This window comes from Ovis aries, chromosome 2 (genome assembly GCF_016772045.2).
Source record: "Ovis aries strain OAR_USU_Benz2616 breed Rambouillet chromosome 2, ARS-UI_Ramb_v3.0, whole genome shotgun sequence".
Lineage (NCBI taxonomy): Eukaryota > Metazoa > Chordata > Mammalia > Artiodactyla > Bovidae > Ovis > Ovis aries.
In genome coordinates, this window is record NC_056055.1 from 64,893,813 (window position 1) to 64,920,436 (window position 26,624).

General features: G+C 37.6%; 1 protein-coding gene across 9 annotated transcripts in view; it reads left to right on the top strand.

Moving 5' to 3' along the window:
• CEMIP2 (cell migration inducing hyaluronidase 2) overlaps window positions 1-26,624 on the top strand; it is an 80,503-nt gene that overhangs the window by 20,700 nt on the left and 33,179 nt on the right. For all 9 annotated transcript variants that reach the window (XM_042243348.2, XM_060409374.1, XM_060409373.1 and 6 more), the window contains 10 exons: window positions 4,043-4,183; window positions 4,755-5,316; window positions 8,741-8,910; window positions 12,743-12,931; window positions 14,666-14,835; window positions 16,158-16,367; window positions 16,671-16,876; window positions 17,019-17,088; window positions 20,114-20,242; window positions 22,032-22,120. In XM_042243348.2, coding sequence (XP_042099282.1) covers window positions 4,043-4,183; window positions 4,755-5,316; window positions 8,741-8,910; window positions 12,743-12,931; window positions 14,666-14,835; window positions 16,158-16,367; window positions 16,671-16,876; window positions 17,019-17,088; window positions 20,114-20,242; window positions 22,032-22,120 — 1,936 coding nt within the window. The remainder of the gene's footprint in view (window positions 1-4,042; window positions 4,184-4,754; window positions 5,317-8,740; window positions 8,911-12,742; window positions 12,932-14,665; window positions 14,836-16,157; window positions 16,368-16,670; window positions 16,877-17,018; window positions 17,089-20,113; window positions 20,243-22,031; window positions 22,121-26,624) is intronic.

Consider the following 26,624-nt stretch of genomic DNA (forward strand, 5'->3'; position numbering starts at 1 on the left):
TTGCTTCCTGACCTGCATATAGGTTTCTCAGGAGGCAGGTCAAGTGGTCTGGTATTCCCATCTCTTTCAGAATTTTGCGCAGTTGATTGTGATCCACACAGTCAAAGGCTTTGACAATAGTCAATGAAGCAGAAATAGATGTTTTTCTGGAACTCTCTTGCTTTTTCCATGATCCAGTAGATGTTGGCAATTTGATCTCTGGTTCCTCTGCCTTTTCTAAAACCAGCTTGAACATCTGGAAGTTCACAGTTCACATATTGCTGAAGCCTGGCTTGGAGAATTTTGAGCATTACTTTACTAGCGTGTGAGATGAGTGCAGTCGTGTGGCAGTTTGAGCATTCTTTGGCATTGCCTTTCTTTGGGATTGGAATGAAAACTGACCTTTTGCAATCCTGTGACCACTGCTGAGTTTTCCAAATGTGCTGGCATATTGAGTGCAGCACTTTCACAGCATCATCTTTTAGGATTTGAAATAGCTCAACTGGAATTCCATCACCTCCACTAGCTTTGTTCGTAGTGATGCTTTATAAGGCCCACTTGACTTTACTTTCCAGGATGTCTGGGTCTAGGCGAATTAGTGCCTTCTTAAATGGATGTAACATTTGAGAAGTATTTTACTGGTTATTGTCTTCCCTGGAATGAATCAGATGGTAACAAATCTGCTTGCTATGCAGGAGACCTCGGTTTGATCCCTGGGTTGAGAAGATACCCTGGAGAAGTGAATGGCTATCCACTCCAGTATTCTTGCCTGGAGAATTCCATGGACAGGATCTTGGCGGGATACAGTCCATGGGGTTGCAAAGAGTTGAACATGACTGAGTCACTAACACGCTTTCACTTACGGGTTATAAGACTTAGAAACATTAGTCTATTTGGTGTTCATGGATGATTTAGGGGTCTTAGAGACTTTCAGGTTTAGGGGGAGCTAATTTCAATTCTTGTAAAGAAGTAGACCTGAAGTAAGAGAGATGTTCTTTGACATTTTTTTTTTTAATGTATGTGTATTTTTTTGTTTTTTTTTTTTTGTTTTTTTTTTGAAGTGTAGTTGCTGTATAATGTGTTAGTTTCTGCTGTATAGCAAAGTGAATCAGCCATACGTATACATGTATTCCCCTCTTCCTTGGAGTTCCTTCCCATTTAGGTCACCACAGAGCATTAAGTAGAGTTCCTTTTGCTATACAGTTGGTTCTCATTAGTTATCTATTTTATACATAGTAATGTGTGTATGTCAATCCCAATCTCCCAGTCCATCCCACCCTACCTTCCTCCCTGGTATGTCTCTATTTCTGCTTTGCAAATAAGTTCCTCCATGCCATTTTTTCTAGATTCTAGGTTTTGTGTTAATATAAAATGTTTGTTTTTATCTTTCTGACTTGTACTTCATTCAGTATGACAGAGTGATGTGGAGGTGTCTCTCAGCATCTTTGTTGGCCAAGCCAGTGGGCCTCATGAAGAACTGGCGACATTGCTTTTCATTGCACATACCATTGACTTTCTTTCCTCTTTTCTCCAGAGAAATGACCAAGTTCGCTGCTGTTGATTCATTCTTTCCAAGCAATATACAGTAAATGGTTGCTAGATTACGGAAAATCAGAGCTAAAATCTGTGGTTTTGATTGACATTTTCATATTCCAGCTAAGACAGTGAATTGGTGATGTGGTTCCTTGAATCAACATTTTTTAGTTTCACATTTTGGCAGTATAAGGGCAGAATATCAGTGGAAAGATCTGGCGCTGAAATATTTCAGAATCAGCCCTACTGTGGTTACTGCTGTTACATAACTTTAATAATGGATCCCACTATTCAATAAGTGGGTAGCCAAGAAGGTGGGGCTGGCTAAGCTATTTTTTGATGCTTTCTGCAGACTGCATGTTTTCTCATTAAATGTACTTTACTGGAAAAAAACACATTGGAATGTTGGGTGATAAAAATTTTTTAGTGGATATAATATAAATATTTAAATATTTATAAACAAGAGGAATTATATAAGTATTATAGTAGGCTTTAGATCTTTTGAGATTAGTTTCCTTCTGGATTTTCTTCTCTAACTGGGTCCATTGCTTGTTTCTTGGGACCTACATTTGCTTGTGATATGATGGAGAATTCCAGTTAAATGTTTTATGGGTGGAGAGGGAGGAACAAGAAAAGCTCAAGAAATACTCAATATTAAGTCAGAATGAATTCAAGACGGTTCTTGTTTCTTTGAAAAGTTTGACTATTCTTAGTATATTAGTAAGAATGATTTATCAGAGTTAAATTTCAGTGATTATAAAGCTGCTAGGACAAAAATTAATTCCATGAAGTAATTGCCAAGGTCTTACCTAGTAGGACTAATTTTAATGGTAGTGGTTACTATCACCTCAAAGAGAAAGCATAAACCAACATGAATACTTAGAAATAGATGTTTGCATTAGTGGTGTGCAAGTTCAAAACAAGGAATCACAGTTTGCTTCCTATAAAAAACTATGTCTTTGTGATGTACGCAGTATCTCTACTTTTTCTCACATTATCCTGTAGTATATACCTTCCACCTTCATACAAGTGTATCCTGTCCTTTCTAATCTTTGCTTAGTTTAAATGTAGGTGACATCTGGCTATTCTAAATGAGCAACCAAATGGACTTGGACCATAAGGGATATTTGCATCGCTAGCGTTCATATCTCCCCTTCATGCTCCTCTTATTTAAATTCTGTCCACTCTTTGGGGGTCTAGGTCTGCTCCATTGAAGCTGTCTCAGTTACTCTAGTGCCACCTCTTCTTTCTCTGAGCTTTTTTGCATCTAAAGAAACTACCATATTTTTCAGTATTATTTCATACAAAACTAGATTATATACTCTAAGGGCTGTGAGCTCATTCTAAATTTTATATATTATGAACTTCATGAATTTTACACTATCTAGTCCAGAGTGGACAAATTGGTCCTCCATAACTACTTGGTCATTAATTGGTCAAAATTGATGTGATAATGGAGAGAGTAGCATGGAAACATATACGCTAACATATGTAAAGTAGCCAGTGGGGATTTGTTGTATGATTCAGGGAACTCAAACCAGGGCTCTGTGACAATCTAGAGGAGTGGGATAGGGTGAGAGGTGGGAGGCAGGCTCCAGAGGAAGAGGACATATGTATATCTGTGGCTGATCCATGTTGCTGTATGGAAGAAATCAACACAATATTATAATTATCCCAACATTAAAAATAAATTTTAAAAAATTGGTGTGATATTTTTTTCTCTCTCTCTTCCAAATTATAGCAGAAATGAAAGGTCTCATGCATTAAATAGCTTTGGCAATGCAAAATAGTTTTTGTATTTTCATCATCATCTATTCAAGAGGCAAATTCTAGCAAAGGAACACTGCAAGGAAAGTAAACCTCATTTCTTAAAGGGGAACTTTCATATCACTCAACTTGCCGAGTAGTCTTGGGTTTGGCTTCTCTAATCTGTAGTTTCCTCATCTCTGAAAATGAGAAGTCATGTTTTTGGCCATTTGCCTCTTGCAGTTTTGTTGGGGAAATGTGCATGTCTGAAGATACCTCGATTTATCAGCAGCTGCCTTTGTAATGAAGGAAGTGCCATTATCACCTGCTTTATGATTCTCCAAGCATAGGAAGGAACCTGGGAAGACCTAATATACATATTGCTTAGCAATTTTCCTGTTTTTTTTTTCTTTTATTTTTTTAATCTATCAGTATGTTGTGAACTTATTTTCTTTTCTAAACACAATTCAGAGTTTTGCCTCTTACTGTTGATTTGTTTCCAGGGTAGATAGTTCAGGGGAACTCTGTTTTTACTGGACTCTGACCCAAACTAGGTGGCAGCAACTTGCTTTTGTGGTGAAACCTTTTTTATGTTTTGAGGAAGTAAAGGATTTGACATAGCTCTGCTTGGTGGGATGGGATAGGAATTCCATCGTTATGGAAAGAAAATATGTCAGCCCATTACTTGCAAGTTGCAATAAACAACAGTAGTACTTGCATTTGGCTGAAGGTATTTTTGTGTCTTGTTGGTTTAATGGGGTATTGATGTTGCTTTGTTTTATAGAGAATTGCCCAGATCAAAACCCCCGTCTCAGGAACTGGGATCCAGGACAAGATTCTGCAAAACAAGTTGTTATCAAGGAAGGAGATATGTTTCGTCTGACCTCAGATGCCACAGTGAATTCTATAGTTATTCAGGATGGAGGTGAGTAACGGTCCCTGTCTATGGGAACAGCAACATTTGATGTTCTTTATGTAGAAAACTATTGTTGGCATTTGGAATGTGGTGTCACTCTAACTGTGGAGACAGGAAAGATTCCTAAGTTAGAACCGTAGAATTCAACAGCTAGAAGGGCCTTAGAAATCATTCAAGTCAAGACTGTTGATTTATACAGAAAGAAAGAGCTCCAGAAGGTCATCTCTCATAGCTAAATCTTTGTTACAGCTATGGAGAGTGATGAGAGAATTAAGGCAGGATAATATAGGTAAAAATGAGATTCAGATTTGTAGAGTCTTAGATATTTTTCTATACATGATTTACCTTTAAAGTGAATGGATTGAAATTCTTACACATGGGCATGTTTAGCGTGTTGAGATACGAATTCTCCATTTCTTTGTTTTGAAAACAGATTCCATTTTCTAAGCAGACTTTTAGTAAATTCTTTCTCCCAACTTAACTGCGGAAGTGCTTTTTTCCCCTCTTAAGATGAAAGCTATTTCTCTGTATCTTAGAAAGATATTTCAGAAACTGGCTTACTTAGTGTTATTCCCTGCAGGACTGCTTGTATTTGGGGACGATAAAGATGGATCCAGAAATATTACTTTGAGGACTCGTTACATCCTGATCAAGGATGGTGGGGCGCTTCATATTGGAGCAGAAAAATGCCGCTATAAATCCAAAGCGACAATTGCCTTGTATGGCAAGTCAGATGAAGGTGAAAGTATGCCAACATTTGGCAAAAAATTTATTGGTGTGGAAGCCGGCGGGACACTGGAATTACATGGGACACAGAAGGCATCATGGACGTTGTTGGTGAGAACTCTGAATTCTTCAGGCTTGACCTTTGGCTCCTATGCCTTTGAAAAGGACTTTTCCAGGGGCCTCAATGTGAGGGTCATTGATCAAGACACAGCCAAAATTTTGGAAATTGAGAGATTTGATACCCATGAATTCCAAAATGAAAGTAGGCGACTTCAGAAATTCCTGAGAGACCAGGATCCAGGACGGATTGTTGCCATAGCTGTTGGAGATTCAGCTGTTAAAAGCCTCTTACAAGGAACCATACAAATGATCCAGGACCGGCTGGGAAGTAAGCTGATCCAAGGGCTGGGCTACAGGTGGGCATGCATATCTTTTTTTTTTTTAGCATGAAGATATATTTTACAACTTTTAATTTTTTTTTTTGACTGTGCTGGGTCTTCCTTGCTGCAAGGGCTTTCTCTAGTTGTGGCGAGCTGAGGCTGCTCTCTAGCTGTGGTGCTTGGGTTTTGCATTTTGATGGCTTGTTGCGGAGCACGGACTCGAGGGCCCTCGGGCTCAGTAGTTGCCGCTTGAGGGCCCAGTTGCCCCTCAGCTGGTGGGATCCTCCTGGACCAGGGATCAAACCCATGTTCTCCTCATTGGCAGGTGGACTCCCAACCACTGGACTGCCAGGGAAGCCCCAAACATATCTTTTTTTACTTTCCTTCCCGCTGCATGTTAGAATCTGTGTCTGTGTGAGAGGAGAGTGTGATGGAGAAAGTCAGGTGTCAGACTGGCCACTACAACTTGGAAGTCTGGTTGCCTCTTGCTTTGAATTGGAGTTGAAAGGTTAGGGCCTCATTCTGAGCTAAGGTGTAAAAATTATCTTAAAAGCATGAGGAGGGGTGGAACATGAACAGGTTTCTTTTTCTTTTCTTTCTCTCTCTTTTTTTTCTTTTGTTTTTTGAATCCTTTAATTTGAATCTTGTCTGATTGGCACTGTCCTATGAGACCCTGGCACAAGCTGGAGGGCTAGGAAGTTCATCCAAATAGTAGTATTCATGCCTACAATTTATTCTTGTGTTCTTGTGCCATATTCTGATTAATCATGATTTCCTGATGCAGTTCTGGGGAAGTAGCTGGCTCAACATTTACAAAGAAAACAGAAGTTTCTGCTTACTTTTCACAATAAAGTCAGGGGATATCTGCAGTGAAGTTAGCGAACTTCAAAACTGGCATGTTGAAATGATCTAGTTTCTCTTTTTTTTCCTTTGGTGGTTGATTTATCTAGTTATTATTTTTTCCTTTGGTCAGTGTTGGAATGGATTGTTATCTATAGAAGTTGTAGAGAAAGTTAAGAAGACAAAAATTAGTGAAGAAAAAAGGTCTGTAATGGTTTTAAAGCTTTTTACTCACATGGAATATTTGTTGTTCAGTCGCTAAGTCATGTCCCACTCTGTGATCCCATGAACTGCTGCATGCAGGCTTCCCTGTCCTTCACCGTCTCCCAGAGTTTGCTCAAACTCATGTCCAGTGAGTGAGTGATGTCATCCAACCATCTCATCCTCTATCGCCCCCTTCTTTTCTTGCCCCCAGTCTTTCCCAGCAACAGTCTTTCCTAATGAGTCAACTCTGCATCAGGTGGCCAAAGTACTGGAGCTTCTCTTCATGCTCATGTGCAGGTATTTCTACAATTGATAGATCTAGGAGTGAAGGCATGGTCTGCCTAGACACCCACTCTATTTCATTATCCAGTAGTACCAGAGATAATAACTTTTGTTTCTTTATGTCATTATTGTTCTGGATTTGTGTGATCATTAGCTCTGAATGTTTTGTTTAACTTTTGGGGTAATCTTTTCCCTATTGTTTTCAAATTCCTTTTAAAATATTGAGGCTGATTTGACGGAGAAATTAGAATTGTGATCCTTTGCCAATGTTCCTTTGCTTTGCCATTATCTCCAGGGTACATAAACATGCCCCTTTGAAGATAATGTTCTGGCACGTTGAAATTTTCCTCAAGTGGAGGAGGGAAGTAGGAGTGTTTTGGAGATAGTGTCAGTAGAATAGAACATTGTTTTGCAGTTGCGGAGGCAGTTCTGGTAAATAAAGAAAGCCTCTGATAGTCTTTCTCTCCTTCCCTCATATAGGAGATAATAAACTGAAGCATTCTTCATTTGATTCTTTCTGCTGTATCAAAGAATATAAATAGAGCTATAAAGCACAGTCAGCCAAAGAGTAGCTAATCCATGCAGGGGCGGGTGTGGGATTTGTAAGGATGTAAGCATGCATTGGTTAACTTTCATCTGTGAATATCCAGCCATCTGTCTAGCATAGATTATATTTGGCATTTTTTCCCTCTACAATAGGAAGCTGAGATTTTTCTTTTCATGTTTTAAACCAGGAGTCTTAAGGCTAATTTTCTGATGTTTTGTCTTTGTTCTTTCTTTCTTTTTTTTTGAATTGACTTTGATCATAAGCTTGAGCAAAGTTCCTGGAATGTTTATCACAGTATCACAATAATAAAATGGTGTTTTTCAAGTGTATTGCTTTCAACAAATAGATATAAAGCATATAAAATTAAAAACCTGTCGAACAGTGATTCTATAGCTTTGATAATAGTAAACTAATAACCCAGTGGTCTCAGCTTTGTTTGCACACCTGAGATCTTAAAAAACCCATGCCCAGGGCCCACTGTACATCATTTACATCCGGATCTCTGAAGCGTAGCACATCCTCCCCACTCCCCACTGGCAGTGTGTGCAGTCAAAGATGACACTTCCTGCTCTAACCTCTGACCTGTGACTCAGGTTCTCAGTGTGGTTCCCAGCCCAGCAGCATCAGCATCACCTGGGAACTTGTCAGTAATTCTATGACCCCACGTCAAACAGTCAGAAGGTGGGGCCCAGCAGTCTGGTTTAACAAGCCTTACATTTAATTCTGATACCAATGAAGTTTGAGAACCGCTGGTCTAACTTGGTGGTTCTCCAGTGTGGCTGCACAGTCAGAGCATCTGGGAAACTTTAAAACAGACTAATTCTAGGCCCCACCTGTAGAGATGTTGGTTGCATTGGTGTGGGCTGGGTCTAAGCTTGGATATGTTTCTAAAGCTCCCATATGATTCTATTATCTAGTTAGATTTGAGAACATTGCAGAGATAAGAGTGGAAGAGACCAGGCAATAATCATTTAGAAAGAAATGGGGGCTTCCCTGGTGGCTCAGATGGTAAAGAATTTGCTTGCAATGCAGGAGACCTGGGTTCAGTCCCTGGGTCGGGAAGATCCCCTGGAGAAGGGAGTTGCAATCCATTCCAGTATTCTTGCCTGGAGAATTCCATGGCCTGAGGAGCCTGGTGGGCTATAGTCCTTGGGGTCGCAGAGAATCGGACACAACTGAGTGACTAACACACACTGTCCTCTAATGCAAGGGATGCGGGTTTCATATCTGGTTGGAAACTGACACCCCACATGTTGAGTGGCCAGAAGATTAGAAAAAAAATTAATAAAAAATAATGTGAATGAAAAGAGTATGAATTGAGGAAGTCAATGATTGACTGAAATCATAGTAATCAGTGTTTCACCTGTTATAGAACTGGACAAACAGGGATTTAAAATCCAGGTTCATTTCCTTCTGTGATGTCAGTTTTTTCAGTCAAGTTTGGACTTGCAACCACATGTGGAAGAAGAGTTGGAGAGATTGACAAAAATGAAATAGAATTAATAGCACCTGTCATAACATCTGTGTTGGGGATTTGGGTCAGTACCATGACAAATAATCAGTTGCACCTGCTCTTTTTCCTTCTAGGCAAGCTTGGGCTTTGGTTGGTGTCATTGACGGTGGCAGTACTTCTTGCAATGAGTCTGTAAGAAACTATGAGAATCATAGTAGTGGAGGGAAGGCTCTCGCCCAAAGAGAATTTTATACTGTGGATGGTCAGAAGTTCTCTGTGACAGCTTATAGTGAATGGATTGAAGGTAGGCAAGCACAGTTTATACTCTTGTTAATACGTTGGTAAGTATTGTGGCAGATGTTTTATAAAGTGGCATTATATTCAAATGATAGTCTATTTTGATTTCTCAACTGGTTGAAGATGAAACCTATAGTTTTCCAACTATAGTTGATCTTTTAGGCCGAAACAAAACTTTTTTTTCTGGATTAGAAAATGATCTAGTTTAGGCATCCTCAGTTGGACATTGTTCTTCACTCTTGAGTCATTAGGTGTGGTTAATGGATTTCCTAGATTTAGATCCTAGATTTAGCTTCCTAGACTTAATATCAGTTGAACCAATCTGGATGTGATAGGGTGAGCTGTCTTTGATTATGTTCTGTGATAGTGAACTGGTTTTGTACGTTGGATCTTATTGTTATATAGCTCTATCGACAAATATTACCTTTGAACACATGCTGTGTAAACAAATTACTCATTTTCTTAGCAATGTTTCCTTGATAATTCAGCTACTATGTTTATCTTATAGTCAAACTGGAAAACAGAGAAAAGTATAAAGTTAAAATTAATGTTTCACCCTATCATTCAGAGTTAATTAGCATTTAAAATCTATGTTCCCTCCCCTAGTGTTCATTTTGTTTTAACCTGCTTTCCTTTCCTTAAATAATATATTATAAAGTTATCTTAGGCCTTTACTTTTCTTCAGCATATTTTGAAAATTAGAATCCACCTTTCAGAAGAACTATCGTGTCTAACAATGATACTCTTTTTTTTAAAGGAAATTCACTGAAGAATTTCTGTGTTTTGCTGCTAGATTTTTTTGGCTCCAGGTGAATTGGCAGCCTCCTGTCTGTGCTTGCCCACCACCTTTCTTTTCCAACCCAGTATTATACCAAAATTAATGTGAAATGAGTAATTAAAAGGTGCTTTATTGCATCTGTAATTACCCAGAAAGGTTTATTTTAGGCTGGGCACATACTTCTGTTTTTAGCAGTACTGTAGTAAAGTATTCACTGAAATGGATTTCTGGAGACAGAATGCCTGGGTTCATGTCCCAGCTCTTTTGCTTACTATATGATGATGGCATATGACTTCAACTTCCTAACCCTTAGTTTCCTCATCTGAAAATGGGGATAATAATGGAAACTACCACATAGGGCTGCTGTGAATATCAAACATGAAGAATATGAAGTTTTTAGCACAGAGTATATAATAAGCACTCAATAAAGGTTAGCTATTTTAACAGTAATACAAACATGACTTGGGATATAACTGTATTTTGTATCCTTGTAATTAAAAAAGTCTTTTGCTTTAAAACAAACAGATAAACAGTTCCTGGTATGTAATAGGACTTCCACATGCTCCATTTAAGCAGCCTTCTGAGTTTGAGGTGAGGAGATGGTATCTATTATGGATGAGGAGACTGGAATCAAGGCTAAGTTTTCTGCCTCCAAGACTATTGCTCTTTCAACCACATCATGGTTGCCTCTGGCAAAAAACATAGGTAGATGAGAAATATTTCTGAGCAGGAATTTGGACTTGCATGAAGAGTTTAGTGGAACTTCTTTCAGTAAGATTCCAGGCAGAGGATGACAAACATGGAGTCAACATTTCCTTTTGAGAAATTTTGCTTACATTTTCACATTACCAATGACTGCTCATTTCTGGGAAAGTATGCATTCTAGCTATCTATTGTAGGATATTGTTTGTGTTCTGTGTTAGTGTTTCCTATTTTCTGGAAGAGGTAGAAAGTCACTCCAGGAAGCTAGGATGATGAACATATTTTCTTTCATACTTCCAGTTCATTAGTGCCAGTAGGAGATATCTCAGAAAGGATTTTCATCTACATCCAAAAAAGAGTGAAGAATTGTTGAATAATACAGATTTTCCTCTATGTAACCTTGCTTTTTTTTTTTAACAGAAACAAATTCTAATGATCTTTTAAGTTAAAACTTATTTATCTAGAAATTTTTTAAAAAGCATCATTGAAATTTTTTATGAAAAAAATTTAATGTTTCTTAGTTTCCCTTTTTTAGATAAATCTTTTTGGTTAAATATGAAATTTGGGGTAGTGATTATCATTGCTACCATGATATTTTGGCTTATCTTTACTCTTAACCTGCCTGTTTTAGTTTCTAGGAAGGAAGAATGGTATCGAGGTTAGGAAAATTGGACTCTGGAATTAAATTAGCATTCATTGTGGGCTTTTTTTTTTAGCTATTAGTCAGACTATCTTCTTTCAGCTATTAGTCAGATTCCCTGACCTTTGCTTCTTTTATCTCTAATGCATATAATAGTTCTTCTATCTCAAAGCTGTTTTGATGAAAGGTTATTATGTATGTGAAATTCCAACAATTGTTAGCTATCATTGATAGTTATTATCTTTATTTAGACAAAATTCCATTATGGGCTTTAGTATCTATGTGAAAGAAACATAATGAAAAATGCTTTACATTTATTAGGTTCCTTCCTTTTTTTTTTTTTTTTTTCTTCTGTTTTGTTTTGGTGCTTTGTAGAAACAGGAAAGCATGGTAGATCAGTCTAGTGGAGCAGATTTCAGAACTTCCTCAGGTTAGATATTATCAAGTATCCCTAAGACTGTAAGGATATTTGTATTATTCTTTGTGTCTTGCCTAAATATCCTGCATTTTGATTCCTCTAACTTAAGTAAATGAGTTTTTTTTATTCCTATCATTGACTATTATTTTTTTAAAATTAAAAAAAAATATATTTGTTTATTTGGCTGTCCAAACTCTTAGTTGTGGTGTGCGGGACTTTAGTTATGGCATGCAGGATATGTTGTCCCGACCAGGGATAGAATCTGGGTCCCCAAGTGCTGTAAACTTGGAGTCTTAGCCACTGGACCACCAGGGAAGTCCCTCATCGACTTTTAGGGTCAGTATCTTCAAGTAGCCCCAGAGTAGTTTGTCAGTTAATTGGAAAGGTGATACTGAAATACAGAAAGTAAACAGATATCTTTGAAATATGGTGTTTCCCCACATTTCCATATTTTCCATAGCTTCCATCTATTCCATATTCATTTGCATTAAATCAGGTTTTGGACCATGACAGATTATATCATGGACACTTTGAGAAGCAGGGAACAGTGTAGAAGCAGTGCAGAAGCTTCTGCACTTGGTTGCATGTTAAAGAGTGCAAGTTAGAGAGATGTTGGGTCAGCTTTTCAGTTTCCATCTGCCTAGTTGGGAACCAACTGTGAGTTTCAGAAGGGGGTCTCAGGAAAGATCAGAAATTAGTAGTTCCTGGATTGCAAGTCTGATGTTATCCCAGGAAAGGTGCTGAGTTGGACTGGGGCACTATCATGTGGCCTTTAGGTTACTTTGCAGATGATAGTGGGGACACTCATCCCTTCAGTAGGCATTTTATGAGTCTGCACTGTGAGACAGCGGTCAATACGTGGTGGCTGTGCTTTGCTCTCTTCACTGATGTAACTTCCAGGAAGGTGAGCTGTCTTCCCATTGGAATGATACTAATCACACCAGAGAAAAATAACAGAATAAGAATACCAGAGAGAATGGTTACTTCTGAGAGGATGTTTGGGAAGTCCAGAAAGATTTGCCTGAACTTTATAAGATGAATAGTATCTTGGTTGGTAAATTAAGAGTGGATGGACACTGTAGACAGAGACTAAGTGATGAGCCAAGGTCTAGAAGTGAGAAATCACCTAAGGCCAGCTTTTATTCTTAATGTTAAGATTATGTGTGTTCATGTCCTATCTTTTCCTGTGCGTGGGTCAGATTGAAGCATTGCTGACTTACATTTATCTTTTGATTTGTGAATCGGTGAAGGGGTTGATTTTAGAAAAAAAAAATCACTTTCTTTCTTGCTTTTTGGTCTAGGTATTTCTTTTTCAGGTTTCAGGGTAGAGGCCATAGATGGAGTAAAACTGCACCTGCTGGATGATGTTAGTAGCTGGGAACCCGGAGATCAGATTGTGGTCGCAAGCACGGACTATTCCATGTACCAAGCAGAGGAGTTTACTCTTCTCCCCTGTCCTGAATGCAGCCGCTTCCAGGTCAAAGTCAAAGGTATCAGACTGCTCAGAAGGCTTCTTGGGAAACACTCTTCTTGAGATATGATCCTTGGGATTCTTTGTTTTTCCTTCAATCGTCATTGTTATCATCATCATCATCAATATTGAAGGTCTTAGCAGTGGGGTGCTTTGAACACTAGAGTCCCGGAGGATGTTAGATAAAAGTAGTCATTGAGCAATAATGTTGTTGTTAATGATGTATTATAGACAAATCAGTGTTTTTATGCCAGTTTCTATGTTTAAAAAAAAAAGAGACACAAACTAGATGGATTGAATTTTTTTTCAAGATGCTTTCAAACTTTTTTTATTAAATTTCTGCTATTAGATAATAGTAAACTAGATTTATTTTTTAAATAGAAGTGTCTCTTTTTTATGTAAAAAAATGAAACTCATGGTCTTTGAGTGTCTGCTTTCTTGGCCAGAAGTAGATCTCACAAACATTTAAAATGAAACCAAAAAGATATTTTCATAATACTACATTTCCTATCATAATCTTGACGAATGTATTTTTTTGAGAGAGAGCAATATACAATGAGATCCTTGCTGTAAACTCTGTTTAGAAAGGATGAACGACATTCACCAGTTACTTATTTTGAGGCTGGTGATGGGCAAAGCTGCTTCCTTCATTGCCTCAGTTATGGGATTCATTGTGCATTTATTCATTATATTGCTTTCCTTGCTTCTGCAATAAAAATTATGCATGACACATTTATGATACAAAACAAACAAATTTAGAGTAGCTATTTAATAAGTACTCACTCAATGGGTAATTTAGAACTTGGGTTAAAGGAAACTTTTTTGCTTTAAAAAATGAAATTGACTCACTTGGCAGTTTTTCCTGCTTCACTCAGTGTTGTACATTTCCTTCTTGACCAGACAGGCCATAAGCAGAAAAGTAAAAACTAAAAAATCATCATACCATCTGGCATTAATTTTGTCTGGAAATTCCCATTGTTGTTAACAAGTATACATGATAATGAATCTCCATTATTTGGTTTATTTGTGTCTTTCCTTCCTGAGTTTGTATAGTTAAGATCAGATAAAAGCTTGTTGGTAAAGTGTTTCTAAGTTTTTAGTAAAGGTAGGGATTTTAAAGTGCATAATAATATTAAAAGAAGAAGTGGAAAGAAAAGGTGGTTATTTCTGGACTGTTAATGTCCAAATGCAGGTTACTTTAGCTTTGAAGGAGAAGCAAAAAAAACTTTCCACCCTATCATCAACATCTACAAAACCATTAGCTTTCCTAGGTACTGGCATGCACTTGGGTATTCATGTGTCCTCAGGGGAGTGGAACAAGAGCACATGGACAGGAAGCAGAGAGAGACAGCATGGATTCTTAGTTGGGGTCCAGATTATTGGTGCTGCTCAAGAGAAGACTGAACTATTGGCTTGGCCAAAAAGTTCATTTGAGTTTTTATGTAACATCTTCTGGAAAAACCCAAATGGAGCTTTTTAGCTGACCCAGTATTTTAGGGAGGGTTAAGCTCTCTGTGTGTGGGTTTGATAGTTGGGAGTGAGGGTTAAGGGCATTGAGTGTGGGTGATTAGAGTAGAAAATCCATAAAATCCCTGCTTCCTGGGATTCTTTTGTTCTGAGGTATTGAAGAATGGAAATAAACAATAAATTTAATAATGTCTTGAAGTTACAAGATAAAGATTACTATCTTTTTGATGTAAGTTTTATGTTTTCTTTGTTCTGATGTTATTTTTGCCTTGCCCTCGTCAACCAGAAACGCCTCAGTTCCTGCACACGGGTGAGATTATAGATGGTGTAGACATGAGAGCTGAGGTTGGAATTCTTACCCAGAATATTGTTATCCGAGGAGAAATGGAAGACTCATGCTATGCTGAAAATCAGTGTCAGTTCTTTGATTATGATACCTTTGGAGGACATGTCATGGTAGGCAAAAGGATTTGATGAATTCTTTGAAACTGTGACTGCTAAGTACATGTTTGACAAAGCTTTCAAGTTTTGGAATGACATCTTTATGGCTATTGATATCACATTTTATTTATCTTTCCAATGACAAGGAGGTTTTAGATGATTAAAAGATAACATTATATCTTCATTTAGTTGATCTGGACTCTTAGTTAAATCATTTAAGAATTGTCCTGTGAAGAATGAAATCAATTTATATTGGGAAGAATCAGTTATACAGACAAAAAAAAAAGCAAATAATCTCAGTATCATGCAAGCAATCTCTGAAAGGATCTTTTTTTTTTTTTTAACATGATATTCTGAAAGGGTAAGCAGTAGTGATGTACAAATTCAAGATATGTTTCTGTAAAGATATTTTTTATATGCAGATTTTTTATTCTGTATAAGTACTGAGCACTTATTATATACTAAATGTTGCTCTGTGTACTAATCTATTGGACTCTTGGGCTGCATTTTGACTACATGTGTCTTAAAATCAGTTTTGTGTGTTGAGTAGGATATTCTTTTTGGCTATGTTTCTGTTACACTGATTTCTGAAATGTTGGTCAGTGTCATGACTTTGTTTTTAGTAGTATGATTGAAAATCCAGAGTTTATAAATATTGAGACTGCTTAAGTTGTGGATCATAGAGGCATTTTTTAAAAAGAACAGAAATAAACAACGTTGTATGCTAACTAAATCATTGAAGGAGGATTTAGAAATAATTATTTATCAAACAAAAGTGGAGATTATAGAAATGAAAGAACAAGACTAGATAGGAAATGACCAAAATATTTGAACAAACCCACACATATATACAAAAATCATTTTTATAGCCTTCCTGGTTACCTGTCCTTGATTCCTAATAAGAGGCTATTTTTTTTTATTACTCTTTAAAGTATTCATTTATGTAAGGAAGCATTTGCTAAATTCTGAGCTGGAGATCCAAGAAAACAGAATGTGAAAGAAAAATGCTTTCATGTCTGGTCTCCTTCAGATATTTTCTATTAAAACAATATTTTGGGGGAATTTCCTTGGTGATCCAGTGGTTGAGAGTCTGCCTTCAAATGCAGGGGACTCAGATTCGATCCCTGGTCAGAGAACTAAGATCCCACATACCACAGGGCAACTAGAGAGCCCATGCACCCAACAAATATCCTGCTCGCTGCAACTAAGACCTGATACAGCCAAATAAATGTTAAAAAAAACAAAACAAAACAATGTATTTTGTTACTTTGCTTCTGAGCTACTTTACCCTAAGCTACTTTGCTTATGTGTTAGTTTGATTTTTGGTTATCTTATAGATAAGGAAGAATTTTACTTCAGTCCATCTTTCTCATGTGGAATTGAAACACATGGGTCAGCAGCACCTGGGGCGGTACCCTGTTCACTTTCATCTGTGTGGAGATGTGGATTACAAAGGAGGGTACAGACATGCAACATTTGTGGATGGCCTGTCTATTCATCACAGCTTCTCAAGGTGCATCACTGTGCATGGGACAAATGGCTTGCTGGTGAGTAACCTCATATTGTGCTGATACATTTTATGAAAACAGTCACCTCTCCTTCATTCCCATGACTTGTCAATTTTATACAAGTAAGCTGTTGGACCACAGGTCTTACTCTGTCCTGCTTTCCTGAGAATTCTGCTGTTTTTCTCTGTTCTCTTAAGAGATCAGTGAACCTTGACATTTGACTTTGCCCCATCAGCTAAGATGAAAATTTTTTGCTTTTGTACTTAGCATGCCTCATGAATAGCACTTGTCAACCACAGCCAGTCTTGTTACCAATGACATTATACACTTGTATTTTGGCAGATAAAAGACACCATCGGATTTGACACACTGGGTCATTGTTTCTTTCTGGAAGATGGTATTGAACAGAGAAATACTTTGTTCCACAATCTGGGACTCCTCACCAAACCAGGCACACTCCTTCCCACGGATCGGAATAACTCCATGTGCATCACCATGCGGGAAAAAGTATTTGGAAATTATATCCCTGTGCCTGCCACTGACTGTATGTGAGTAATTGGTAGAGTGAAAAGCTCACGTGTGATGGCTTAGGCCTGTTGGCTTTTGGGGGATATGTTTAGTGGGAGGTTTTTAGAAGATGGGATTTTTCCTGACGAATATTTAAATCACCTTAAAAAAAATGCCTTTCAGGGCTGTTTCAACTTTCTGGATTGCTCATCCCAACAATAATCTGATTAATAATGCAGCTGCAGGCTCACAGGTAAATAACACTAAAGTGCATCAATGTTTTTTGCATTCTTGTTTGTAAGTGTTCTGGTTTATATGTCTGTGCAACAGAGTATGTGGTAGTCTAACTCAAGCACCTTGCTTTCTGGTACTGCTTATTTTAGCCTGCTCTCAGAGCAGGCTGTGGTTGAAATGGTTCTTCTGTTTCTTCACATCATTTGTGCCAGTTAGTATTCATGAGTGTACAAAGACAGATGCTAAATGGAAGAAAAGAGGGGGCTAGTATATCGGGTTATCATGTCATCTCCAGAGTGTATTTTTAGTGTATTATGTACAATCCTTCTGGCTTCTCCTATTTCAATCATATGTTCATGAGTAAAAAAAGCCTTATGAGACTGGATTATTCTGTAGAACATTATGACAATGGTCATTCTGGTCAAAGGGGCATATCCTTTTTGTTAAATATATCGATTTTATACACTTGGAAAATCCACCTCCTTAGTAGAGCAAGGACTCAACTGTGTGCCTTTATTTTATTTATTAATTTATTTTTGGCTGCACTGGGTCTTCGTTGCTGTTCTACGACTTTCTCTGGTTGGAGAAAGTAGCCCCGCTCTTTATTGTGGTGAGTGGGCTTCTCACTGTGGTGGCTTCTCTTGCTGTTTTGGCAGTTGCACCATGTGGGCTTGGTAGTTACTGCTCGTGGGACTGTGGAGCACAGACTCAGTAGTTGTGGCACACAGGCTTAATTGCTCTGAGATGTGTGGCATCTTCCTGAATGAGGGGTCGAACCTGTGACCTCTGCATTGGCGGGAGGATTCTTAGCCACTGTACCACCAGGGAAGTTCAGCTGTGTGCCATGTACTAGTTATGTGCCTTAAATTGTTTCACATACACAGGGATAATTTAAGAGAATAAATGAACTATTTTTGGATGACAGAAATGTCTCCTGGATAAACTCGGAGAAATTTACATCTGTAATTGAGTGTTTTTATAATACAGCTGCTAATTTATAATGTACAAATGAATCTTTAAGACATAATACTATTATGATTATATCTGTGCTGAAAACTATAGCACAGAAATATGAGCTTTGCAGCAAAACCTGAATATTCATACACATATATCATGGCTATTAACATTTTAAAAAGGAAAGGAATATCTATCATTGTTTTCCAGAATAAAGGAAAAAATTACCTGAAGGGAGTATTTCTTCAAGATAGCAAGAAAGCAGGTATCACTGGGTGATGGTAGAATTTATATCTGCGGTTTTTCTTAAAAACATAAAGCATAAGAGTCTTACGTGAAAGGGCAGAGACCTGGACATTCAGTCATTTCAGTCTTCTATTCATTCATGTTTCATCAAATATTTGTTGAGCCCATATAGGATTTGTACTGAGAGTTTCTAGTTGGAAGATGAGATTTTGGGTAGAGGTGGCCAAGGATTTGATGTGCAGTCTTACCCCAGGATCATCTGACCTACATTACATTACAAATGAACACAGAGCAGAGACTCCTTTCAGCTATTTTCAGAAGTCATAGCTTGCAGATCAAAGTAATTGCAAAGAGTCCATGAAAAATGTAAGTTGAGGTTGCCGGACATCCTTATGAGGGCTCATTTGAGAAAAGAAGAAAGCAGGTGTTTATCTGTTCCCATCTCTTATATGCTCCTCTCCCTTTTCATTCTGTGAGTTCTTTTTTTCTGTCTAGAAAAACTGCTCCCGTAAAGCTCATGTTTTGGCAAGGGTTTTCCTCCCAAAGTAAATCAAACCCTTTTTTCTTGTACCTTTCCACTGCCTTTTACAAAGCTCCCTTTACCTGTCTTGACACCACAGTGTTTTAACAGGAAACAGCTGCTACTTCCTTATCCCCCTGTTTCCATCCCCCAGCCCCAAACTCTACTGCGTCTTGGGAGGGTTCACTGCCCTTAGTTTATAAGGCTATGGTGTGGAGCCTTCTTTATAGCCCTCTGAGTCTGTTTTGTGCCCAAAAGCATAGAGGTGGCAGACACATTCTTCAGAGGAGTTTGTTTTTACTGAGACCTATCTGTAAAGTTTTATCATGGAAAAATGCCAAATACTGCTTTCATTTTGCTGATATGTTTTCCACAATTCATCTATGTTCCTAAAGGACTTTGTCAAAACTAGTATAGTACTTATTAGCTATACTTTAGTTGCCTCTATGTTTCCCATTAGACTATGAATTCTTTGAGAATAGGCTATTGTATACCTGGCACTAAATGAATGTCTGCTAAATCTGAGTTGATACTGTACTTTGGACTATACATTTGAGTTTTAGCAATCTGCTTAATCAGTGTTGATGTGAAGTTGTCCGTCACACTGGGCTGATTTTTAATTAAATTGTAAACTAAAAAATTGTCACAGAGATTAAGAACATTTCATTTTATTTTATATCCCATTTTGAGTGTCAGAAAATTTCAAACTCTTCCGCTGCTCCAGTTAAGGTAAGTAACACTGAGACTGAACAGACAGGACCCAGACTGAGACAGCATCCTGATTCATGCATGTGGTGGTTTTTTCTCTTTGGCAAAAATTTGCCTCAGGATAGGAATGGCATTGGAGTTGTTTGAAAGAAGTCAGTGATTTCTGTGTGTTGATGGATAGTTGTTTAATAGGTATGACTCATCTATTGATCAGGTTTGGAAGTAAATAGAAAAAAAACCCCATATTGCTAAAAGGCTATCCTGTCCTGGTCATGTGAAAGGAAGGGAGGCTTGTTTGGTTCTAGTTCTGCATGACTTTTTAAAGTTAATGATAGGAAAGTTATTTTGAATAAAATTTTGGTATCAGCCAGTTTTTTTGTCCCATCTTAAAAGCAAAATTAAATTTGCTTTTAAAAAAAATCAAACCTGATACACTGCTTTGAGAGTTGGCTACATGAGTGCACCACTTTTTAAAGTCAACTCTGAACCTGAAACAATGAATAATTCGTGTTAAAAAGATTAAACTTGTTTGTGAAATGCTTAGTTTACGTGAGGGTGTTTCATAGAGTGGTTTTATAAAAGGATGCCTTTAATGACCTTGCCCTTTTAATTATAGGATGCTGGAATATGGTATTTATTCCACAAGGAACCTACGGGGGAATCCAGTGGATTGCAGCTCTTAGCAAAACCAGAACTCACTCCACTGGGAATATTTTATAATAACAGGGTCCATTCAAGTTTTAAGGTAGGTTCCTAAATTTTAACAATTGGTATGTGTAATTTACAGGGTAAAGGATGGACTACTGTGATTACAACTGAGAGATGTTAATACTAGTTAGAACTTGTCATCAGAGAAAGTAATTTGTGATTAAAAAAGCTGACTCTTAATCCTGCCACATTCAGGATGTATAGACAGCTTTCTGTTTATATACAGACAGAAATAAATGCTACGGCACACATGTGCATGCAATCTGAATAATTATAATAATGGACTTGAACCATGAGTCCTCATCCTCTTTCCTTCCGCTCACTTTCCTTCTAATCTTTAATATCATTGCATGTTTCTAAGGATGTACACATTAGTATATTGTATGCTTCTGGGGCTTAAAAGGCATATTTTCTCTCTTCTCTCCGTGCTGATGGAATGTCCTATTGGACATTTAATATAGTTATGTAAACAGTGAAATATTGTTTAAGAGTATTTGACCTAATTTAAAATGATATGTAGGTCAAATATATGAAAGGCCATTTTAGGAAAACTGATTTTCATGGTATTTGACACTTAACCTCCTTGGAGATAAAATGCATCTGGTTCATTTTGTACTCTTGAGGCATCTTGATATTTTTATTATGTGAACAGCGCCCAAATTCTTTCCTCTGATGTAATCCACGTCAAAGTTCAATGAATAATTTCCCTTTATGAAACTCAGAGGATCCTTTAAAAACCTAAGTGTGACGTAATTTGAAGAACTTAGAATCACTTGATGAAGACTTAAGAGAGGAAAAAGCTTTACACAAAATTGTGATATTTATGAACTGAATAGTTGATTAAGAGTGGTAATAATTGAAAACAGCACTTCCAAGTAGAAGTCCTCAAAATTTTAAAATTATTGGTGGTATTACAAAAAACACCTTATTCTAATTAATTTTGTAATATCATGTACCATGAGGAAATGTAGTATTCCACTATATCAATTTAAAATAAAAGATATTAGATCTGAATAAAGGGTGGATTGTTAGATTTTAAATTTAAATTTGTTAAATTTGAGACTACAGTATTCTTTCTTAAAATGCAGTGGATTGCACACCCTTTATTAGAATCCCATTGTCTTGACTCTTAAGCATACTGACTCTGCATCGTCGGGCATTTGCTTCTCCTTAGTCTTCTTCCTCCCTCCATATATTTCCTGATAATCCATCTAAGATTGTTTTTTCCCCTCAGATGTGCCATGCTGTCTCTCATCCCCAGAGGTTTTGTACAAATGATTCCCTGGAGCGCTTTCCTCGGGGTTCCTTAGATGTTTCCCACCCACTCCCTGCCCTTCAGTCTCTGACCTGGTCTTCTGTGTGGCTGGTTCCTTCAAGTGTCAGCTTTTGAATTCAGGACATTCCCTGGATTCTCTCTCCTGCCTGCAGAGAAGGTCTCATCTTGGTGCCTTTCTTATGTGCTGCCAAAGCATCATCTATTTCCTTTGTTATATGCTTGCTATATTGTGTTGTAATTGTTTATTTAATTGCATATCTTCCTCCTCGTTTATGGGGTAACAGCAAAGACCCTGGTTTTCTGGGTGACATATAATTCTTGGTGACCCCCAAGGTGGGCACTAAAGAAAGGTTTGACCAAATGAGTAAAATTATTAAAAAAAAAAAAAAAACAATAAAGTAGCCATTTTTGTAATACTTTTGTTTGGCTGTTTACCTCTTCTCCCTCCTTTTTTGGTAGATGTGATAAGTTAAAACTTATTTTCATGTATCCTATATGTCATTATAACTTGGGATTTATATTCATTTCAGTCCATTATTATGTTTTCCAGGCTGGCTTATTTATTGACAAAGGTGTCAAAACAACCAATGCTAGTGCTGCTGACCCAAGGGAGTACCTCTGTTTGGATAACAGCGCAAGGTAGAACTGGTCCTTTTAAGTCACACTCGAGCCATATCTTGTCAAAGTAAAACTTTCTGAGTTGAGCCATTGCCCTCTTCTCCAGTAACAAACATAGTTAAACTGAAGTTTTTAAGGTTTGTAGGAGGGTTTTGAAAAATCATTTATTTTGCTGTTCTAGGTACTTTGGCTGGGCTTTTTATCTTAGTGAGACGCCAAAGAAATGGATGCTTCTTCTCTTTTTGACAGTTGCAAATTGATGTTAGAAGGAGTTGTAGAAAGAGAAATAAAAAGAAGAGAGATATGTTGAAAAAGGGTCCAGATTTGGCCTACAGTAAAATATGATTCATCGAAAAACAAGCTAAGATGTTTTAATATAATCCCTGAAAACCAAGGAATATGTAATTTATTGTTAGTGGTCAAAATGGAATGTTACATTAAATCTATTTCAAAGGGAAAAGTCTCAAACTTGATCAAGCTAGTTCTGGTTCAGTTGTTTGTAGTCTCAGATTCACATCATAGTTGGGCTCTTTGTTACTCTCCTTTATAACCACAAAATGTAATTGGAATATGGATCAACATTTCAACAATGTTGTTGTTTTTTTTTTTTTTCCAACATCCTGTAAATGAGCCAAAATAAATAAAATGTCTCCAATGGAAACAAAATTTTCCGGAAGATGGCAACTTAAGGTCATATTCAGTAGAAACTGTGTATGACCTTAAGTTGCCATTTTTTCTGGGAAATTTTGTTTCTATCGGAGACATTTAATTTATTTTGGCTTATATAGTGCATGTTAAAAAAAAAAAAAAAAAACTTTGTTGAAATGCTGATCTATATCCCAGTCATTTTCCAGGTGGCTCAGTGGTAAAGAATCTGCCTGCCAATGTAGGAGACGTAGGAGACATGGGTTCAATCCCTGAATCAGAAAGATCCCTTGGAAGAGGAAACGGCAACCTACTCCAGTATTCTTTCCTGGGAAATCCCTTGGACAGATGAGCCTGGTGGGCTACAGTCCATAGGGTTGCAAGAGTCAGACATAACTGAATGATTGAGCATGAGCATGATATGAGCCAAAATAAATAAAATGTCTCCAATGGAAACAAAATTTTCTGGAAAAGATGGCAACTTAAGGTCATATTCAATAGAAGCTGTGTGTATGTTATTTTTCTGTACTTCAGATGGATTGACTAACTAAAGGATTTGAAATGGTGCTAGGTTTAATAGACTCTGTTTACAGTCATTTAAGAAAAGGATGCCAGGTGCCGTTGTTCACAAAGGAATAAAGTAGGAGCCACACTCTAGGTTGGTGAAGCAGAATCATTGTGTCACAATAATAAAAGGTCCAGAGAAAACATGAATGTGTTAGTCACTCAGTCATGTCCTACTTTTTGTAACCCCACGGACTGTAGCCCGCCAGGCTCCCCTGTCCATGGAATTCTCCAAGCAGGAATACTGGAGTGGATTGCCATTCCTTTCTCCAGAGGATCTTCCCAACCCAAGGATTGAACCCAGGCCTCTTGCAATGCAGGCAAATTCTTTACCATTTGAGCCACGAGGGGTGGCACTTAAAGAAAAGAATGCCAGGTGTTGTTCACAAGGGAATAAAGTAGGAGCCACACTTTAGGTCAGTGAAGCAGAATCCTTGTGACACAGTAAAACTGGGGAAATAAGTTACTAAAACTACTTGTTATGAAAGATCAAGTTAAGCCTGAAAAATATTAAAGCAATAATCAGATGATGTTTGAGAAGTGGAGAAATTGTGAGTATTGTTTAAATAAATTGAGTGGTAGACACTTAATAGCTGAGCAAGATATGACGTAGAAAAACAGGAGATAAACTTGAGATGAAAAAGGAGCATACAGATGGCAATAAATGATGAACCAAGAAGAGAATATTAACTGACAAAACAAAGGAATCTTGCTAGAAGATTGCTACTGTTTTTTGAGAGTTTGTTATAACTGGTAGAACTAGTAATGTGTGCTTTGCTAAGTTATTAATAGTATTAATCAAAAAATCTTTACATAAAACACAGTCGACTCTTATCTGCCTTAAAAATTATATGTGTGTATATGAAGGGATGAATGAAGAAAATATATTTCAGAATCTTGATATTTTCATTATACTTGATAATAAAACAACCTATTCATAATGGCCTAAGAAGCTCCTTACCCTGTGTATGCATGTCTGATACCATGATAATGATAATCTTTTCTGTGCTCTCTATACTTTTCTCACTAGTTTATAGAGCATACGTGTTGGTAAGGAGTTAGACTCCATTTGGAGGTTGTTATTGAGAAGAACTGATTGTAGAAGAGTAACAAGACATTTGGCAGCTAGTATATACATTTAATTTTGTATGAACTGATGAATAAAATATGCCACATGCATTCATGCAGTCTAGACATGACTGAAAATGATGAAACTCAAGCACAAATGAGTAATAAGTCAGCCCATGAATTAAACATCCAGTTCATGGGATTCAGAAGGTATTTAATGTGTTCATCAAAGGGGAAGTTGACTTAATCAGATGAGTCTTTCCTTGTATCTTCAAGATGTGAAACTATAGGAATCCAAAGATAGAATATTTTAACTCCAGAAAGCTCTCAGGTGAAGACAGGGAAGTTTCATCTAAGAGAGTAAAAGAACATGAAAACCGACTAGTACATGTCAAGCAGAAGACAAGTGAGAGTCGGGAAGTGTGCTAAAGGCTCATAAATGGAAGGGGGTGGAAAATTAGCTGCATTTTCTACAGACTAAGTGGAAAGGAAGATGAAAAATAAAGGGTATTTAAGCAAGTGGTCAACGATTTATATGGATAGGAATTTCAGAAAAAATGAGATGGCTACAGCAGAAAATTAGATGTTGCTTTATTGGTTTTATTTTTTTTTTTTGGCTTTCTTTTAGAACATTGTGTAGTTTCCTTTCCAAAACTGTTCCATCTGCTTGATATTATGTAATGACCGCAGAGCTGTTTGGCAGCAGCTACAATGCCAGGAGAGTGGGTGATGGCTCAGTCTTTTTACCCCTTAGGTCAGAGCTATTTAGTGTACGGGGTCACATACACAGTCTTAAGGGTGGGTGGAGCGCTTTCTAGAGTGCTGTCCTTATTATCTGTTCTCCATGATCCTGTCACCAAGTAGCAGCTAGTGACCAGTTAAAAAGTAAAATTCGGTATATCATTGCTCTGACTCCATGTTTCTGACAACTTTCCATCACACTTATTGACCCACCTACTTTATTCAGGTATGATTGACATGTAAAAAGCTGTGCATATATAGTGTCAAGAACTCAGTAAGTTTGGAAATAAGTACACACCTATGAACTATCAAGGGCAAAGTTTCCTTCTGTCTCCTTTATGGACGTTATTTTATGAAGTAGAAAATTAGTTTTTTGTCAAAAGACCTATAGAATAGTTCTCTAGAATTTATTTATCTTATAAAACTAAAGCTTTTATACCCTTTGACCATCACCTTCCCATTTCTTCCTCCCTCCAGCCCCTGGCAGTGCCATTCTACTTTTCCCTTTGCATTTAGAATGAAGAACCACGTCCTTGCCTGAAACACGCCTTCCTCTCTGTCCTCTTCCTCTTGCTTTGTACTTACCAGCCAACCTGCTTGTTGTTCTTGAGCATGCCAAGCTCGCTCATGCCTTTGCACTTGCTGCTTTCTCTGCGTAGCTGCCTCTCCCATCGTAACATACATACATCTTTGGTGGACACTACCGTGTCCCAGCAACTTTCATAATGGCAATTTTTGCCAATGATACTTCATGGTTATATGGCTGAAGCATCTCAACTTGCTGAATGGGTTTTTGTAAAGCTCTCTAGTTTTTCTCTCTCCACCTCCCCAGCTTTGTAAGATTATGATGGAAGCGATCTTATTTTAAATTAGGAAGCCTTCTGGAATTATTTGATCTGTTACACTTAACATTTTTTGACACCAGTACTTTTCCTTGGTCTTTTCATTAAGATCCTTGTAAATGTTTTTGGAAGAGAAAGAAAAAGTAAAATTAAGTCTTTATAACTAATAAGTCGATGAAATACAGTCTACTTTTTAAAGTGCTGATATTTTATTTTTTATATTTTTATTATAATAGATTTACAGTATATTAGTGTCAAATGTTGGAGAAGGCAATGGCAACCCACCCCTGCCTGGAAAGTCCTATGGAGGAGCCTGGTAGGCTGCAGTCCATGGGGTCGCTAAGAGTCAGAGATGACTGAATGACTTCACTTTCACTTTTCACTTTCATGCACTGGAGAGCAACCCACTCCAGTGTTCTTGCCTGGAGAATCCCAGGGACGGGGGAGCCTGGTGGGCTGCTGTCGACGGTGTCGCACAGAGTCAGACACGAGTGAAGTGACTTAGCAGCAGCAGCAGCAGTGTCAAATGTATAACAATGATTCAGTGTTTTTATAGATTATACTTCATTTAAAGTTCAGTCGCTCAGTCGTGTCCGACTCTTTGTGACCCCATGAATCTCAGCACCCCAGGCCTCCCTGTCTATCACCAACTCTTGGAGTTCATT